We start from the raw sequence: 20,334 nt of genomic DNA on the forward strand, positions 1-20,334 counted from the left end.
CTTGGAAAGGAAGCCCCTGTCAAGATAGGGCCCTTATCATAGCCGGGACTCACCCCCCTCGGTTCCCATCATCCATCAGGCAGGCAGCAACCTGGGTGACTGCTGGAGCCTCACTCCAACTTGACTGGACATCCAGGCAGAAATGACACAGAGAAGTAGAAAAGATAAGATGGATAAGAAAAGTGAGCACATTCTTGTAATTCAGCCCTTTTTTCCCTGACGTGGTAAAGGTTTGAAAGCCTAACATAAGTTTTTATACACTTTAAATGACAGCTTAAAAAATTAATAACAAATCAGGTCGGTGAAATTCAACACAGAAGCCTATTTCCTCTAAAGTCCAAGTCAAAGTGGCTCAGAGATGTCACCCTCTCCCCCTCACTCCTCTCCTTTTATCCCCTTCACCTCTTTCTACTCTGTTTGTTTTGCTTGTATTAGCACCCCGAAGGGCCAAATTATGGATCGACGAAAGGACATCCATCTCCATCTCGCCTTAGCCCCTCGCTCGTGCTAAAGTAAGTGGCCAATTAACTCAGCGACGACCGTGTGTGCTTGTCCCCCATCTCGCTCTAGATTAATGACCAACCAACGCTTTCCCTCCCCAGGCCCATTTATCAGAACCCACAACTAGGTCAGATGATGATTAAACATCCGGACCGCTGGGGCCTCCTGGGGACCAGGTCCCAGCATTACTGTGGGCTCCAATTGGATTTAATTGCTCTCCCTTCTCTTGGCTTTGAGAGGAAAAAGAGACAGTTTCATTGGCAGGTCCTATTAGCCTGTGAGGCGACGAGCACTAAAGAGTCTGGGATGTCGCATTTCCTGAGACTGTGTGTTTGAAGAGGACTTGTAGGGCTTAGTGCACTTCATTAAAATACACTCATTTAGACCAACTGGACATCCCTGGAGTTGCTACAATGTGGCTGTCTTGTATCAAAGACTCGATGGCCTAGAGTAAGTTGGTACAGGAGTAGAGAAGCTGGGAAACAGGAAGGCCATTTATTAAAGAGGAATTCAAGTTTTATATAACCTGGGTCTTAGTTTTGGCCATCATGTGATACTATAACTGAATTGTCAAAGTAGCTGATTGCTCAGATTGGGGACTGAGTTCAATTCCAGCCCAGCAGCAGTAAGTAGTTGTATGAGGATGTTTTTTACAAGCTCCTGCGTCATTAGCCAACCTAGCTGAACACGCTATTTTAAATGATGCAAACTCCTCGCACACCTTCGTTTTGGGTCCTGAAGGACCTTTCAGTGGCCCCGCTCGCACCCACCACGCTTCCTCTCCCTGCACGTGTAACTGATCAGTACTTGCTCTGCTGAATGTGTGAGCAGTGCGTGAAGTAAGTTAGCCGGAGATCCTTGATGAAATTAGTTTGGGAGACAGTTCTAATAGAATTAACTCAGTCAGTCAGCGAGTCAGTCTCTTCAGGCGGCCCAAAGCCATCAGCAGCTGTGTGAACTGAAGTGAATTAGGAGTCTGGCAACATCTTTTAATCAGCTGCTAATTCAGTCCTGAGTCAACAACTGGAGGAAGTACTGTGTGTGTTTGTGTGTTTCTCTGTAATTGAATAGCCTGCTACACTCCTCCAAGACTCTTTTTTAGTCCTATTTCCAATTAGAAAAACTAGTTACACAAAAGCTCTTCTGATAAACATAACTGCAGCAACAAGCAATATTTTTTTTTTTTTTTTTTTAATTGTTGTTAAACAGTAAATCAAAATGAAACTCTTGACTCTCATAATTCACTAAAGGCCATTTCTGATTCTACTGATGATTGGTAAGGAGACGAGGAGAAATTTTATATTCTTGAAAACATCCTCGTCGCCATCGTGGCAGAGCTCGTCTGTGGCTGACTGCTTGTCACGCGGTGCTGGCCAGAATGAAGGAGGGTATCGATGGCATTTGAAAAGCAGCAGAGCGCTGTGGCCAGTCTGACCCTGTCATGCCCCGTCCTTTCAGCACAAGGCCTTTCAAACGCAGCTGGACAATAACAAATGTCGTCCGGCCTCTGAGCCGATTAGGAACCGGACCAGCCACAGAGGGACAGCGACATGGTCTGACCCCAACGAAATCTAACAACACCCCTCTTACTGACCCATTTGGGGGGGGCATAGGGGCCAAGGTCAGCGGCCAAGGTGACCTCTGATCTCCCGCCATGTTTGGACACGTCCACACACAATGCGTGGCCTAAAGCTGGTGATTAGAATATGTGGCGATGAAGGCGGGCAAGAGGGCTCTGAACTGTTGCAGGCAAGTTGTTTGCATCTGTGTGTATGTTGTTGGCATGGTGACCTGGTCAGTGGACCTCAGACCACCGGACCTTCGCTGAAACCCCCTCCTTACCTCCCCCTGATGTGCAGCTCTTGTCTCAGGTCTCTTTGTTGCAGGGCCAGGAGGGAGGAATTACACCAGGGATGATCCCGTATTACTGGGCCTGCCTGCCTTTCAGGTTGGGCTTAGTTTTGTTGGCTGGCTTTGGTCTTATTCTCCTCGTAGTCTTGCCACCAGTGAGTTGATCCCTTTGATGTCCCCATACACTGACCACCAGATTGCAACAATTCCCAGTTTATCCTTGCACAAACCTGCCCGGACTGTGTGTCAGGGACACGCAGCACAGAGGGTGAAACTGAATCATTATTTTGTACATGAGGTGAAACTTTGGCTTTTACTACAATGCAATTATACACAGGACATGTTGACAGGAAGTAATTCTTCAGTAATAAAAAATATTTGATCATAAATCGTGTTTATCGGGCTTCTATTTAAACTCCAGTCTATATTGTAACATATACATACATACGTATTATTGCAACAAAAACAAAAATGAGATAAAAAAAATAATGCAGTTGTTTATTTTCAAATCATCTGAACTCGTGCCAGCATCCAGTGATGATGAAACTTTCAAATGTAAAGATGGTGAGTTGTCCACTGTGTGGACAAGTTGTTGAACAATTTAAGAGCATTGTTTCTGAGCATAAAATTACACAGAATTTAGGGGCTTGATTGGCTGCAGTGCTTAGTAACTTTAAAGAATTAGAGAATCGGATAAACTCGGTACACAAGTGCCAAGGCCAGAAACTAATAACCTGAGGAATCTTCGGTTCTCAGATGACGCTGCTTTAGAAATGAAGAGACATAATTGTCAGTGAAGACACTTTGTGCCTGCATCCACAAATGCATGTAAAACTCTATCATTAAAAGAAAAGGAGAAGAACTTAAAACAGCTCCAAAAATGGTGCAACCTACTCGAAACCTCGAGCTCATTCGAGATTGACTGGTGCAAAGTGGAAAATGGTAAATGTAGTGATTCTCATGTAAAGCTTTTCTTCTCTACTTGAGCACTCAAAGCGCTTTATGCAACATGCTTCATTTACTCATTCGCACATATTCGTGCAAGCGCTTCTTTTCTATGCCTAAGTGTTGTTTATCTAACATTCACACTCTGTTGAAAGCAACTTGGGGTTCAGTATTTTGCCCAAGGATACTGTGACATGCAGGCTGGAGCACCCCGAGATTGAACCACCAACTTTCTAATTAGTAGATGACCTACCTACACAGTTTTCCCTCTTTCTCCTGAGCTAAAGACACCCCAAAAAACCTCTCCTGTGGTATGATGTTTCAAAATCTGAAGCTGTTTGTAGAAATCCTCCCTGGAAAGGAGACCCTGAACACTTGAGGAGCTGAAATTCTTTCTCAAGTAAGGAGGGGAAACACTTTAAGGTCCAAACTACAGTAACAATAATTGAAACATGTCCTTCTTTTAACTGTCACTGAATTCCATTTTTGTTGACATTTTACTCAGCATCCAAACTTTTATGAAGACGCTGGTTTTAATTTGCCATCATATTCATGAACAATGTGGATAAAATCAAACAAGCATGTTTTTGATACTGAGGTTTACACTTCGCCAGCTTTGCTCTTCCTCGTCTTATTTCGTTTTCTCACCATTTCCTTCTATTGATCTTATGTTTTAATCAAGAATTATAAAATCCAATACCACTTTCTTTTTTGTGTCATATAAAAAATGTAAAATCTAGACTAAGCCGTTCCTGATCTCTACAGCGTCCCCTGCATCCTGTAGCTGGCCCGTCCATTTGGCCCATTTGGACTGTATTAATCTGCGACCCACAGCTAACCCCTCACCTGGCAGCGCTGTGCGCATATGTAGGAGGCAGTGTAGTGAGACGCCTTGTGTGTGACCAGTGGTCCAGGGTATGTGCGTGTTTGTATGTTATTGTGTGCATGTGTGTCGCAGTGGAGCAATAATCGCTGGGGGTCTCGCTCTAACGCCCCTGTGTGTACTCATTCAGCACAGAGGTCGTGTGTCAGGGGGTCAAAGGGTCTACTGGGGGGAGGGGGATGTAGTGGTTATCACTGGTGGTGACTTGGGGGTACGAGGGCGGCGAGTGGGGAGGGTGCAGAGGGGGTGGTCGGTGCACATGCCTCAAGGTAGATAGACTATCTTAATTGGCCTCTGGAGATTACAGTGTGTGTGTGAGTGCTCACTGTCTGGGAAGATAAACCTGCTGTATCTCTATGGACATGAAATAAGAGGATAGGATGATGATGATGATGTGCACGTAAGTGTGAGGAGTTTTTGTGTTTGTTAGCAGAAATGTGTTTGGGCACAGAAAACCTACAAGTGGACATCAGCTGGATTCAGCTGGAACACTCGAGCTTATACAAAAGAAAAGAAAAACTGACTTGAAACAAATGAGCAAAACAAGAAAAAATGATCGATCCAAAAAACGAACCTACAAAGCAAATAAATGGAAACATTTCATCTTTGGCTCATCAAACCTTAGTAAGACAGACGGATCCCTAGTGTTGGTGTGCGTGGCTTTCAGTACTCTGAACACATGTAGGAGATCCTCAGATCCTTACACATAGCAAAGATGAGGCAAAGACTAACACATTTCTCCTTCACATTCTTTATATCTCGTGTTTTCTGAAAGCAGCTGGCCTGTGTGTGTGTGTGTGTGTGTGTGTGTGTGTGTGTGTGTGTGTGTGTGTGTGTGTGTGTGTGTGTGTGTGTGTGTGTGTGTGTGTGTGTGTGTGCACTGCTATGCCCGTGTTTGCTCAAGAACAGTCAGTCTTGTGCCCTGTGACCACATTATCCACCTATTAAAGTCCTTATTTACCTCCCTCCTCTTAAAAGGACAGGCCATGTCTGGCTGATAAAAGGCTGCTAAGTGTGTTTCTCTCAAGGCTGGAGAGACGACGACGACTACAGTCGCCGAGTGTTGGCAGAGCAAACATTCCTGAGAACTCAGGATTACATATACACACACACACACAAACCCAGGCAATGGCTGATAGAAATGAAGGTTTAATCTAAAGGAAGCAGACTTGTTAACAAGCACATGCAAACACACTACATGCAAAGAACTACATGCATTGATATCATTGTATCTTTTTGCTTGTTTTAATCTATGAAATGCATTGCATTGTGGGAAAACATTAAGGACAAACATTAAGGATTTTGCTGGTCTTTTGACAGTGAGTGAGTATGCAGTCAAGATTTGGGACATTGATGTTCTTTATGTATATTCAAATGATGACACCAACTTAAACTGATGCACCCCACGCTTAAACTCCATGAAAAAAACCATACTCACACACACACACACACACGGCCTGTAGTTGTCCAGCAGTATTACAGCTGCTCTCTAGCAACAGTCAAACTCAGTGGGCGCAGAAAAAACTTGACTGACTGGTTCAATATTTGCTGGTCCAGAGAGGAGGCGTGTGGAGGTTGCAGGAGGTCAGGAGTTCAGCGGGGCGAAGCGTTGACCTTTCAGCTCTGACTCGACTGACCAGCAGGTGAACAAACAGGAGGATGATCGAATGGCACAGAGGTGGGTTTTACTTTGACAGTTTAGTTTTGCAAGATGCATGGGGAAGAGGGGGCGGGGGCCAAAGAAAGGCACAAAAAGCTTAAAGTTTACATTTTGAAGACATCCCTGACAAACTGCGATCAGACAATGAGAGCTAAAAGTCGCACACACAGAAGAGTGAGGCAAGTTTATTTGAAAATACAGCAAATCAACACCACACAGTTTTGGCGTCATGTTCAATTTAAACAAACGTGCCTTTCTCTGGGCTGTTCGTCATTCGGTTCAGCATCCTGCTGAATCCCGTTTAATCTCATTTTCAGGTCTCATTTGTGCAGAGGTCATGTGAAAAAAGGTGTAAAACAAACGCGCAAAAATTCCTGACAACACTGAATACGTAACGTGGCAATTCTCTTGTCTTAATCCGGCGTCATGTCAGGCAGGTTGAAGTCCAAGTATTCTGGGAAACACTGAACCATTCACGTAACTTAAGCCTGTTTTTTACTGTTAATTCCCTGAACACATGTAAAACAGGCTGGGTTGAAAATGCAAATCTAATTAAAAGTGTAAGCTCAGTGAAAATGAGATTAGGACTCGGTGAAAAAAGACAAAAGGCGCGCAAAGTTGATTACTTTACCAAAGGTGTCGTCATTTCTGCTCGGCTTTAATGCACTAATGAAACAGAGCCTCGCCTCAAACATTCACATTCAGCCACGCTCTGTGTTTGCGTTTGGTTTTAGTGCCTGCTAAGATACTATTGATGGCCAGTCAAGTAATGTCACCAGACCGTTTTTGGTCTGCCCTCACTATGGCACTTAGACGATGAAAGCCGGTCCTCAGCGTCCCCCATCCTGCAACAAGTGCAGTCCCCTGCCACTGCCACTGTGCAGGAGGACTGATGTAAGTAGTGTGGACAGATACAATTTCAGCCTGGCAACACAGCCAGGATCTGTCAGCCCTCCCCTCTGTTTACCTAAAGGCTAAGGCTGCTGAGCCCAGGCCTCACCTGCTGGCCTCACTGGTTGCCATGAAGGCTCACATAATCCCACTAAGTCCATGCAAGCCCAGAGCCGCTTCATGTGCTAAAAGCTCCACATCCCTCCCTCTCACTAAGACCTCCACTCGATCAAGAAACAGTTTGTGGGGTGATCGGTTTTTCCATGGCAACTTTGCATATCTCTATTCTGCGGAGGGAAAGTTCCCACCCCTCTGTCACACACACACACACACACACACACACACACACACACACACACACACACACACACACACCTCTGCCCTGGGTTTCAGCATTTCATCACTTAGCTGAGCCTAACTGCCATGAATATTTGAGGTGGGATGTTCCTGAATCCCTCCAAAAGCGTCACTCATTAAGACTGCAGTCACACTGTAAACTCAGTTCTTTATAGAATCAGCTACAAAATTAGGACAATAACTTGTAAAAATTTTACCTTCATACTGTGAAAATTGTCTTAGTTTACAGGCCCCTGAACTATACGTGGATTGGTTGAATTATATCTTAAGTTTTCTTTCCTGTATTATTAAACCTTTATAACATCACAAGTTCACAATAGAGCCACATAAAAGGGCACATTTGATCTCTTTAAAAAATGCAACTAAGTCAATTTTACTCAAAGTTCCACAATCTAAAGCTACAGTCTCATCTTTGTTCAGCAAAATGTTTCTATAACCATCTTTAGGCATCAATCTGATAAGAAACACTGTATCATAGTTTCAATAGTAAAATAGTAAATCTATTCAATTCAATTCAATAGTAAAATCGAATTTAATTATTTAACTATGATGGCTTGGAATAACATGTTTGCTTCCTTAATTTCAAGAAGTGCATTTTGGGTAAACTTTAAAGGGTCGTATCAAGCATTCAGCACAATCACTCATCGGTGTAGCCACCTAATCACAGAGACGCCATATAAAGGCACGTGTATGAAGCAGTCTTGTTTTTAAATAAAATGCTGTTATACTAGTCTGCACACAGAGTTCAGCATCCGTTATGACTGGATTTGTCTCTTCGCATTGATTACCCAGCAACAGAAGAATTAGACACATTTTTAATACTACTAAAAAAAATAAGTGATTCAGATGTGAGATAACCCTTTGATGTGATACTTCATGTTACGGTTTGGAGTATGTTTGTTTCTCTCACACAGCTGAGCCTGCGTGTGGGTTGGTAGGAAAATACAGGTCGGCCTGTGGGGATTTATTCATGGGGACCGGTTCCCCTCGACAATGACCTGATTCATTTATGACGTCCTGCGCTGTGAGACGATGAGGTCATTTCATGGATTCTTTCGGGCGGGATGTCAGACATGAATGGTGAGAACATGCGGCGGACCTCTGCAGCGCCACTCCCGTGGACACACACACGCTCACAGATACAGGACCACCACGGGATTCACACGGTCGGCCTTCGTGAGCTCAACATAAGCACAGAGCGCTGCAATAATTTATAACTGGCACAGAGCAGGAACCGGCTCTCTCTATGTGTGTGAGCCTGGGTTGTGACAGGGAAGGTCAGTGACCTCTATGACTTGGCTAAAATCCCCATGGGCCTAATTCAGCTCTGGAATGGACCCCACAGAGCAATGGGAAGATGGCTTCAACATAATGAACACAAAGGCCAATTGTGACGCTATTCTCTGCAGGGCAGAAAGCAGCGGGCCCCGGGGACAGTAGAAGGTTTGTTGGTTAAATCAGAGGAGGAAGCCTGTTGCTTCAACAAGCTTCTGATAAGATTCATCAGCAGTGACTCAACAGTGGCCGTTTGTCTCCTGGGGCACAAAGTGTTAGATTTACATCCACTGTTTCCACTGAGGGGCTGATAAGTGCCTCCCATCAGCCAAATCAGTGTCTTTTATGTATTAATAGTGTCCCCTTAAATTTTACAAGTAGCCCGTCATGCAGCGAGACTAACACAGTGTTTCTTGTAGTATATTTCCTATGGTCTGTGGAATAAATTGCCATTTCTTTAAATATACTGTAATTTTAGCATTTTACTGACTGTTATTGATGTATTCAGATGTTAGGTGCTACAAAAGCAGGATTGGCCCCATTCATCATTTCTTATTTTTTTGCATATTTATCACACCCAGATGCTTCAAATCACCACATTTTTATATTTGACAAAGATAAAGAAAAAAAATCAGACTCAGATTTATTGTCATTCAATTATTGACATTATATCAACAAATAACCGATTCTTTAGGTCTTGGCATTTTCACCAAACAAGAGGTGAAATAATTAGCATAAACACTAGAATAATCTTTAAAAACAAAGCATTAAATATGCCAAATAAAAGTAACGAATAATCCTCATCATGCCATCTGACTGGTTACAAATTCATTTTGCAACACGACTACAACAACATACCGCCAGAAACATGAAGAGCTGTCTTTACTGGGAGACTGTGACTCCACCGTTATGGATGTAATAATTGAAAGTCCTCTGACTTTGCCTTGCACAAAATCAAAAGAGAACAATTCATTGAGCAAGCACAAGAGTGGATGTCTTTAACCCTCATCCACCAGAGGATGTTTTAAATCAGCAGACATGTACAATAAATTCTGAATTTCTGCCTCTCCCTCTGAGTCAACCAGCAAGCCGATAAGAGAGGAGACAGAAAGGCGAGAACAAAGTGGGTGCTGCCAACAAGAAGGCAAACAAATGCTAACACTGCTGCTACTGCCAAAAAACGCCCATCCCCACAACTTATTACCCTTTTCTTGGACTCATTCAAGGTTTTCATCATCTGCCGAGCCACCACACCCCCAGTGAAAAGGCCCTGAATGTGTCTGTATGATTAGATGGTGGATTTAAAAAAAATGAAGCAACAAGATTGGGCTTTTCTTTTTCTGCAGAAAGACTAGAAATGAAGCTTTGTGCAGGTCCACTGCTGTGGCACATTTGACAGGTCTGGCCTGACTGCTTTTGTGTCAGCAGCATAAAGGGGATTGAGAGAAAACACAAACCGCGTCACTGTGCTGTTGTGGCGCCTGGCTATTAGTCAACGTGACGGTCTTTGCAGATGCTAATGGGTTATAGTGTGTCCAGGCCGGCCTCCCTCGCTCCCTGAACATGGCTATCTGATAGCACAAAGGCCTTCTGCTGAAGGTTGACTTTTCCCCCTTTCTTTTCATGACTGCTAGAGTCATTAGGCTTTTTTCTTTTTTTTCACTTTGTTTTTAAGAAAACAGCGGGATATAATAGTAGGACAGAAAGAAGCATTTTCATGTGTAAAGCCTCAGGTGATGGTTCAGAGGCTGATGCCCTTTGAGTAATGCAAGGATGCAATAACAACCAGGCTCTTGTGAAAGAAGAGAAAATGCCCAGAAGTGGAGGACCTCTGGACTCTGACTTATTAATCAGGCAGAGCCTCTCCCTGCTGCCTCGGGCTACAGTGAGTTTCAGTCTGATCTGGGATAAGATAGCAGCCTGCAGAGTTTGTTCAAACCCGGGCCAGGGGCTTCACTCCAAACAGCAGTAGCCAGCTTTATGATAAAAGTACACAACATGATAAATCCATACATAGAACACATAGACGCTTCATCAAACAGGGAAGTAGCAAGCTTGACATCACCCCCGACTTGTTCTGTCTTCAAACTTCAGGCTGAGTATTTTTACTATTGCCACGAGTGTGCTTTTAAACCAGATGTGATGAGCGTGGGGCAGATTTGTATGTCTATATGATATTCACCTGTCAGCCACAAGTAGGCTGTTTATTCATTTCATTAAATTTTCATTCAATAATGAATGAAACTAGTGATTGAGACCACAAAATTATCAGTAAAGCATTTACTGAGAAGGTAAATAAAAAAAACATCTGTCTTTTATATACGGTTCATGTTACAGAGCAGACAAACACTGAAGGTTCAGACAGATGGAGTCTCGACTCTTAATATTTTATTACGTACACCTTGCTGGTACTGGACTAGATCCCCTTTACCTGCCTTCATTCTTCATGGTGCAACAAGATGCTGGAAACATTTCTCAGATATTTTGGCCCATGTTGACATGATAGCATCACACAGCTGCTGCTGCTTTGTTGGACATCTTTCATGAGATGCTCCTGTTGTACCTCACTCCAAACATGCTCTACTGGTGTGTGATGGCTGCAGCTACAGCCATACAGTGGTAATATCTACCAAACATCAGGGTGTTTTTTGTCTGCTGATCAGCCACCATTTATTTCCCCTTTGTCTCTTTAGGCAGGTCTGCTTGTTTGAGTTTGTATTATTGGGTGTCATCAGCTTTTGAGTAGAGTTCTGTTACTTTGACCTCTTCTATGGGCCCAAGATTTAGATTTCTCTGCATAATTTAACCACGTTTGTGTTTGGGTTAAACAAAAAGACTTTAACCTGTGCCTGGCTTTCCTTCACTGCTCGGTCCATCACATGGTGACTGTGGAGGCCATCCGAGTACAGTAAACTCAGTTTTGTAACATGGTGGTTATCCTGCTTTCATGTTGTTTTTATGCTTAATTCTGCCATCTGAATGTTGCAGTAGGAAATCAGACTCAGAAGAACAGGCAGCATTTTTTCTTCTTTTCCCTGGTTTTGGTGGCTCTGTGTTAATTGTAGCCTCAGTTTCCTGTTGTTAGCTGACAGGAGCGAAGCCTGCTGTGTAGCACATCTGCATCAAGGTTTGCCATACTGTGCACTGACAGATGCCTTTCTGCATACTTTGGCTGTAACAAGTGGTTATTCCAGTTAATCATGTCTAGAGTTTCTGTCATGTGATTGGCTAAATAGATATTTTTATGAATGTGCAGTATAGGTGCACCTAAAGACTGACAAGAATGGAAGGAAACTACGTACAGTTAGTGTACTGGAGGCATTATAAGAGAATCATAAAGAATTCTGCCTTAAACTCATTGGGAAAATTTATTAAGAGCAAAACAGCCGAATGAGATGACAAGAGGTTCTAGTGATTCTAAGAATTTACTTTATTTCTCTGTGACCAAGGAAATGAATGATTATTTAAATTGGAATAGCAGTTTGTAGGACGCTGAAGTGCTGGTTAATACAATACCCCCTCCACTGCTGGATGGCCAGAACAGCTGCTCTGTGGATTAAACTGCAAGCTAATAAGCTCACAGTGATAATGTTCACATGCAAACAGGTAGACTGCACAATTTTAGTTTACCCGTTAGTCTATTAACATTAAAACAACCTATTAAAGTTTTTTTCATGTAATTCAGAAAATCATAGCAGCACAAAGCTATCACGAGTCACCCAGAAAAAGCAATCATCTTGATGATGGTACCTTAAACAAATCAGAGGGTCACGATAGTATAATTAGTCATGTTTTGGATCCTGAATATAAAACTGTTATGTCAGTGTAGACTCACCTGAGTAGCATTGTTAGAGGCCACTAGCATGAACCAGCAGGCAAAACTGCAAAAAGCTTCCAGTGCTGCAAACATCGGTTTAATGCTGACATGTCATGAAACAACCAAACAAACGAAATAATGATTTCTTTATTTGTCAATTTTATTTTCAATTTGTACTTTTAAACACAATTTAATAAATAAAGCACAGCGGATGGGATACACCATGCAAACATTATTTTCTACAACATAAAACACGTTTTTGAACCAACTCAACAACTCTGTTACACAGTTCTGCGTTCAGGTGCTGTACATGATAGTAGCTCCACGACTGCCCATTAAGTTTTATATTTTATCTTTTCCCCATGTACAGATAGGAAGGAAGGAAGAGGAACTAACACGGTCTCACCACCACCCCCCTTCAGGCAAATATAAACAGTTTTCCCAGCTTGGTACAATGAGCAGATGTCTACGTGGGTGATGGAGGTGCAAGATAAGAGGGGCTGAAGATAAGAACAAGGAAAGAGCAAAAAGACTGGAAACGAGTGGCTGATGGGAGAATCTGTGATTTGACCAAAGCATTTAAAATCTTCCCTTCCTCTTTTCTTCTTTGTGCGCGATCAAATGCTTAAGCTACAACAGCATAAAGAGGGGACAATCGTGCCTGTGCTGCATACACAAACATTACCGCGAAAGAACATGAAACCTGGTGTAGGTTGGAACCAAACCCACCCTGAGTGACTGGACACTGGACCGGGATGGACTAGACGAGTCCACAGAAATGTGCGATAACTGACAGATGATATCAGCTCTGATCTTTCAAAGGTTATGTAACCTGTTGTGTTTGTTTACTGAAAGCGCCTCAAGCAAACTGCAGAGGTCTTTTTAGTAAGGTGTTTACATTATGCTTAAGTATTCTAAATTAATTAAGAATTAATTTAGAATACTTGTTTTTGTATTGCACAAACCAAGAAACGCCACATAGACAGATCTGCATGGACTCAGACATTTGAGCTTGGAGCTAAATCAGGTAATTGTATGCAAATACTTAATTTTTGCTAATTAAACTTCAAAAGAACCAAATAATAAGAAATAAAATCAAAGTGTTGCATTGTATATTGTATATCATATCCTCTTAATCCTGCAAAGAAGTAGTATGCAGTATTAATTGACTATGTTCTGCAGGTTGCAGAAGGAACACCTAATTTAGGGGAACATATAGCCTGCATGGAGAATCCCCTCGCAGCACAGAGAGACAACGGTAAGTGCTTTAAGTTGGAAGTGCAACCAAACTAAACCAAGACTTGTTCTGTGCCTACCAGCCTACTAACTTGGCATGTTTTAGGAGCACCAGGTGAGACAAAAGGAGCCAATGGCAATAGGGTCTCTCTGTACACAGATCAGTGAATACACACCTGCATAATTACATATACACAAAGAAAACCAGGACATAACGTAAAGTGGAAAAGAAATAAGAAAGTTGGAGATAAACATGTACACAATTTACTCATTTATTGAAAACAAGCGGTCAGACGTCTGTCAGGACTCTGCAAGCTTCTTATTAGGTTTGGGCTCCTGTACAGAAGTCCCTCTGGTCACCCCAAGAAAAAGTTACAAGAAAATCGCAGAGAAAGCCTGAAAACTGTTCCTTCATCTTATCGCTCTGTGCAGGTCCGTCTCTCCATAGGTGTCCGCGGGGTGGAGGGGTGGGTATGATGTGTGTGGTGAGTGTTTGGGGCGAAGACAGTCATTTACAGATGAGTCGTCTTTGCTCAGTGCATTTCTCTGTTGTGATCCAAACTTTATTTTCAAGAGCTCTGATAACAACAAGAATATAAGACGGGCTGCGTTTAGTGAACAGGGCATCAGTTTGGTTAGGAGCTGACAGTTACAGAGACAAATACCTGGTTCATCTATTTCTCCTTGTGAAGAGCTTCTATGAAGGCTTCAAGTTTCTCCTGGATCTCACGAACTTTCTCTGCAGAGAAGCAACGGTGGGTTTGTTAAGAGAACAGAATCGTCAGCAAACACAAAATTAGCTGGCAATAACTTCAGTAACTTTAAAATTGTTTGTCCTCCACTAATAAAAGAAACCACAGAGGTAAAGTTAATATATTACTGGGAACACGTCATACTTTTTAATCTCCGAGGACCTGGCGTCCACGTATGTGGACATTACACTTTGGGTTGTCTAGACCAAAATAATAAATTTTGCTCTACAAGGGCCTGATATCCACTTATGAGGATGTTATACTGCCACTGTTCTATTGAAATTTGAAGCAAATGTCCTCCTACGGGGATCTTATTTTTCTCAGAAACAAAAATGAGGTGAAAAGAAAAGAAAAAAAAATAAAATCACATCATTCTTTGTTTTTACATTCATCAGGTCCCAATCAGCCCAAATAGCAAAGAGAAATTAAAAATGAATGCCATGAAAGAGTTCAGGTCTTAGGAGGTTAATAACACAGTAAAGTAACATGTTACTGTACGAAATTGAGTAATTAAAATGACCTCCTAAGACCCGAACTCTTCCACGGCATGCATTTTTAATTTCTCTTTGATATTTGGTCACATTGGGTCCCAATGAATGTAAAAACAAAGAATTACCAGAATTTTTTTTTTACATTATTTTTAAGAAAAATAAGAGCCACATATGAGGATATTAGTTTAAAATTTTAGAGCCTTGTAGAGCAAAATTCTGTATTTTGGTCAAAATAACCCAAAATGTGATGTCCACATATGGCCTGGTCCTAGGAGGTTAAAGTTACAATTATGTTGTTACTTGTGTCGAGTAGTTCTTCAGTTATCAGCATGTCAGGCAGACAGAAAGCAAATAAATAGAATGTAAAAAACAACATGAGCTGATTTCAGTTCATGACGATGTTATAATATTTATTTATTGTGATTTGCCTGCCACAGAGAAAAAACCCCACTTAAAGTTTTGTACATTATTTTTACAAGAGCACAACAATGAAGTTCAAACTGCATCCAGGACAGAAACAACCACATTATTACTGCTAACACAAACTCAGCTCTTTGCAACCATCTGCACAGACAGCATGCTAACACAGAGTGACCCAAGAACCCAGAGTGATGCTGAAGCTGACTGTATGCTGACACCAGCCCAGCAGCCAGAGCCTGAACTTAACATAACAAAGGCAGTGATGACCAATCTGGACTTTAAGCCTCCGTTTCTACCTGTTCATGTTTCTAAGGTAGAATCACTGTGAAGATTGCTTTGAAGTCTCTCTGTGAATGTGTTCATCTTTGCGTTGTGTTACTGGCTTTGTGTTCATACTTAAATACTAAGAGAAAGTACGTACGTGTCCTCGTTAGGATGGGGATTTGTGTTGGCGTGTGGAGATGTGACCTGAGATTTATACAGTGAACTGGTAATTATGCCACTTTGGCTTTCAGATCATCGTACATGTGAGGAACATAACAGTAATTAATGAGTTGTGTGACGAGTAATTAAATAACGTACTGCATTACTGTTAAAAAAAAGTAGCAGCTAATGAATTCAGCTTTTGTTGAGTAATACAAGTTATCTGATTTGTCTTTCTCTGTTACATATACAAAAACTATAACTATGTGGACAAATACTGAGCTTTTATTTGCTTGCAGAACTTTACTGTGATTTCCTGTGCATCAGCCAATTTTCTTTAAAAACTGAGAATTTGATTTCTGCAGCTTTTGCAGTTAAGAAAACACTAAAATGTCAGTAAACAGAACCAGGATGAGGTGGAGGTTTAATAAATCTGCTCTCATTCCTGTGATATACCTCTACAGTTAGACACTTCAACACATTCTCCACCAATACACCAGATGGTCCCCTCTGACAGTGACAGCAAAACCTCAAGGCAGGCCTCCTTCGCACATCATGATGACGGCTTGCGTACCCATTCCCGGTTAGCACGGACCACATCAAAGCTCTCGCTCCCCCTCCCCTTTTTAAAAAAAGAAATTACTATGTACCTTCAGGGCAGACACGAAGAGAGACACCGTAACAACAACATTTCACATCAATGGGGGTCTACTGAAGAAATAGTCACTCACTTCTTTTCGTGATTAAACTCCTATTGTCCTGAGACTGCGTAAGACGAGCAATCCTTCCACCCAACGTGTACTGTCACACGAGATGAGCGAGCCGTCTAAAGCGGACTTAATCGCTGATTAAACAGTGGTGGAAGGAAGTCTGCGGGCCAGCGCGGGAGAAAAGGAAGCCGTGGCTTGCGATGCCAGCTGTACCTCCAGGCCCGGCTGGCTGGCTGCGCAGCTTCTCTGTCACCCTTGTTAATCTGTCTGGATCTCCCCCAAGCACAAACTCAAACATGAGCTCTGAAAAACAAACTAGCAGTGCACTATATTGATCAGTCAGCGGCAAAGAGATCCAGAGACGAACCATTGTCGATTGTTTTCCTACGAGGCAGGCCGCAGAAAACACGGCTTTTAAAAGACTTTTAAAGAAGATAAATCACTGAGGCTTGGACCCCGGAGCAACAGTGACCAAAGTGTCCATTTCACATCAGTACAAAAGTGATAACTGCGTGCGTGCTTTGCAGTGAAACTAAATATCACACTCAGGCGCTTGTTTGCAGCCCCCCCTTTGAAGGGAGCATGGCTGCTTAGGTATCCTTTCCTTGATTGATGGGAAGAGAAACAGTTGTTGGGAGAGATGAAGGCACGCCCACACTTATGTCCTACAAAACTGAAAACTGGCAAAGCTGAGAAGTCCTGGATTACAAAAATAACCTAAAAAAAAAAAAACACAGACACACACACACACACACAGGTAGGCAGAACTGAGAAAAACTGACTGACAGCCAGAAAAGCTTGGCTGTGAGACGCACACACCACCCAAATGTCTTGAAAACCAGCAAGCGCTGCACAGTCATGTCACCTCCACCTTTTTTCACCTTCCCACACATTTACCGCTGGCAGGTGGCAGGGAAAAAAAACGAAGGAAAAAAATCCCCGGCCTTTGATACTCCGTTAACACACTCGGGCAAAATGGCAGGGCGTTAGGGGGAGATTACAACACCTAATGGAGGCATTAAAGGGGGCCTGTCGAGGTGCACGCTGACAATTCGCTGCAGCAGGTGTGGGGCTGAATGAAACCTAAACCTCTGGTATGCCATTCGAACACGCAGCGCACAACAAGGCACGGCTCAAAGGCTGCTCGCAGAGTTTGGCTTCACAGGCTGTGTGTCCTGACCACAGGACAACATAACTCAATCCGACCCAATAAGAACGGGATTAGCAACATCTGTCCGACGTGAAGAAAGAGATGGGAGTTATGGGGTGAAGGGGGAGGTGAGGGGGTTTTGGCTGGTGTGAGGAAAGGAGGATACTGGCTGTCAGATCATCAAAAACTTGGGAAATCCCCTGGCTCAAGCTTCAAAGCTTTGCAGTGGGTTTAGATGTGGCTGATGATAAGGTGCTCTATAGAGCTTCAGCATTTCAAATATAGACTGCTTAGCACAGGTCAAACATTAAGGATCCTTTCCAGCTACCAGGCAGAGATGCTGAGCTCTGCTAGCTCACTGGAGGCAGCAGTGGTCTAGAGGTGAGATTAGGGGGTTTGCGATAAAGAAAAGACACTAGTCTAATTTCCCGAACCGCCTGAGAAAGCTTACACTGGGAGGGTGAAATCCACTCTTCTATAACACCTGCTGCTGAGGCAACTGAAAACCCATCACTCATCCAGTGGACCACAGTATTATCTAACTCCTATCAAGTTAAGTAGATGTCATTACTATTCAGGTGTATTTAGAGAATAATAGTGGTAGAGAGCTGCTGAATGCAACTCTTTTTCGCTGCCTTGGGGGCGAAACGGTAATTTGCCGGTCACCATTATATTTTGGAAATATTCGACAATGGCTTGTTACTGCATTACAAATGCTATTCAAACTTTATTTTAAGACTCTGACATCTGGGCCTGTAGGGAAGCTGTCAGAGCTGGTTTGGTTGATTATGTTGTGAAAGGGTTACAGGCTTCACGCCGACAGTTTGTTTACTCTGTTACAAATTCATTGACGGGTTTGTAAACTTAAAGCTTTTACCTGTGATTCTGCTTAATGTTTACGCAGAGACAATGTTCAGCCCGCTTACTGGTCAGGACGGGAGCAACAAAAGTAAACACAGGAAGCAGGTGCTGTGTTCTGGACTATTGGACAGCATGAAGAATTTACATTTACAGCTAGTTGCTAGCCCATAGAGATCTTTAGCTTGCCTCATCCCAGAACAAGAAGCTGTTTTTAGCTCATACTTACAATGTACACCTGGTAGTTGTTCAGATCGAGGTCGGAGCACGTTCACACCATAAACGAACCGCTCCGGAGACCCTCCGAAGGGTCTCAGTGCGGCTGTTCTGGTTAGCACCCGAGTGTGATTACTGTCTTCACCTCTACGCAAATGAACTGCACCGAAGAGGAAAACAAACCAGTTCGATTTAAGCAGACTAAACACCACAGACGTGAAAACACCTGACACATGGAATAGCAGGAAAGCACTCTGATAAAACAGGCTGGTTGCTTGTAAAGTTAGATCCGTGTAAAAAAAACAAAAGCATACATGAAGTGTAATGGCTTCAGGTAGACTGTAGCGGAGTTTGCAGTAAAGCAAAACGTTGATTTATGAAGTAACTTGCTGTAATTCATCAGTTCCACTTGCAGCCATGCTCAATTAGCTGTACATCAAATAGCCATATATATTTTATTTAGACTAGATGTAGATCAAAGGAGCAAAGCCCATTTACCATTCTCTTAAAGCAGGATGCTTAACGACTTTAAAATGAGCAGCTTTCAGGAGCCCAGGAGGACACGGGTGGATGTGAATGGCATCTTTCAGAACAGCCAATATTTTCTGTGGATAGAAACTGTGAGGAACAGATATTTATTCCCTCCTTTACCATCTGTTTGCTACCAAAGGACCGGATAAAAAAAAAAAGGCCACAACAAGGCTTTCTTTTCACCGTCCTGTGGAAACGCAACAAAAAAAGTGGACAGAGTCACCATTGCCTGTTCCACACTGAGCAGTGGGAGTAGCGATCTAAAACTCAATTTAAGCGCCTGTTTACCTAAGAGATGAGCCTCAAAACACAGTCATTCAACCGCTCACCCCTTTATCTGGTCATGAATATTCCCATAATCCTCTGGCCTCTATCCCAGAGGCCCCTTCTTTAAGATGCTTGGTGGTGTGTGGGTTACCAAGTGTGGAGGGACTGGCAGACTAAAAGAAAGACAGGGGAGCCTTTTCCGTAAATCCTCTTTTTCAAGGCCTTCCCTCGGCTGATCTCCACATGAAATGATATCTCATTCACTCTCACTCTGTAGAAACCCCTAAGCCTGCCATGGCTGAACTGCTGGCAGAAGGACTGATCCCGAAAGCCTTTAATTGACCTGTAATTAGACTGTGTGGCCCTGCTGGACAAGTAGCCACCACAGAGGAGAGAGAAAAAGACCTGGGGGAACTGCAACTTACTGTGAAGAAGGAGGGGAAAAAACCTAATCCCCTTCCTCTGGGATGTGGTCACTCTTCTTCATTCAATGTGAAAGGGAGGGAGCAGTGAAGAAAAGATGGCTGTCGTGAAAAAAGTGGCGACAGAAAGATTTCGCTGGATGAGTTTGGCGCCAAGGTTCAGGCTTCTTTCGCATGCCGCTCTGACAGGAGAGCAACAGTTTGCAGAACGGCCACTGGAGAGAGTGGCGTGGGGGCTTGGTTCCTGTCCCAGCCTGTCATCATTCACGAAGAAACTTTTTATAGCTCATGACTGCCAAGGTCATAGTGTAGGTGGGGACAGCGAATATTTAACTCTCTGGCCTTTCCTTCTCCGAAAGCTGATCTCTTAATGTAACAAACAGAAAAGCCATTTTCCTCAGCATGCTATTGCTTGATTTGTCACTAAATCTGGATAGTCACGCTATAACAGAAACTGGTCCATGGGAGACCCCGGGAGTGCCGGTATGTCAACAGCCCTAACGCCATGTCAGTGACAGAGCAATGAATCAGCCCTCGCACTTGAGTCTCTTATCTAGAAAACAGATGCCTGTGAGAACGCAGTTTAACCTGGGGAAAGACACAGAGTGGTCTGAACAGGTCAAAACGTGGGGTCAGCCAAAGGGCAGTCTAAATAAAAACAGCAAAATGCTTTGAAAA

General features: G+C 43.0%; 1 protein-coding gene across 4 annotated transcripts in view; it reads right to left on the minus strand.

The window, feature by feature from the left end:
* Nucleotides 1-12,387: 12,387 nt before the first annotated feature.
* The window catches only part of opa1 (OPA1 mitochondrial dynamin like GTPase), a 35,347-nt gene continuing 27,400 nt past the window's right edge, over nt 12,388-20,334 (minus strand). For all 4 annotated transcript variants that reach the window (XM_085372688.1, XM_085372686.1, XM_085372687.1 and 1 more), the window contains 2 exons: nt 14,082-14,155; nt 12,388-13,994 (listed from right to left, as the gene is read on the minus strand). In XM_085372688.1, coding sequence (XP_085228814.1) covers nt 14,091-14,155 — 65 coding nt within the window. In that variant the 3' untranslated portion in view covers nt 12,388-13,994; nt 14,082-14,090. The remainder of the gene's footprint in view (nt 13,995-14,081; nt 14,156-20,334) is intronic.

Source organism: Diplotaxodon limnothrissa, linkage group LG15 (genome assembly GCF_057381915.1).
Source record: "Diplotaxodon limnothrissa isolate DT_005_m linkage group LG15, D_limnothrissa_male_GT1.1, whole genome shotgun sequence".
In the NCBI taxonomy this organism is placed as follows: Eukaryota; Metazoa; Chordata; class Actinopteri; order Cichliformes; family Cichlidae; genus Diplotaxodon; species Diplotaxodon limnothrissa.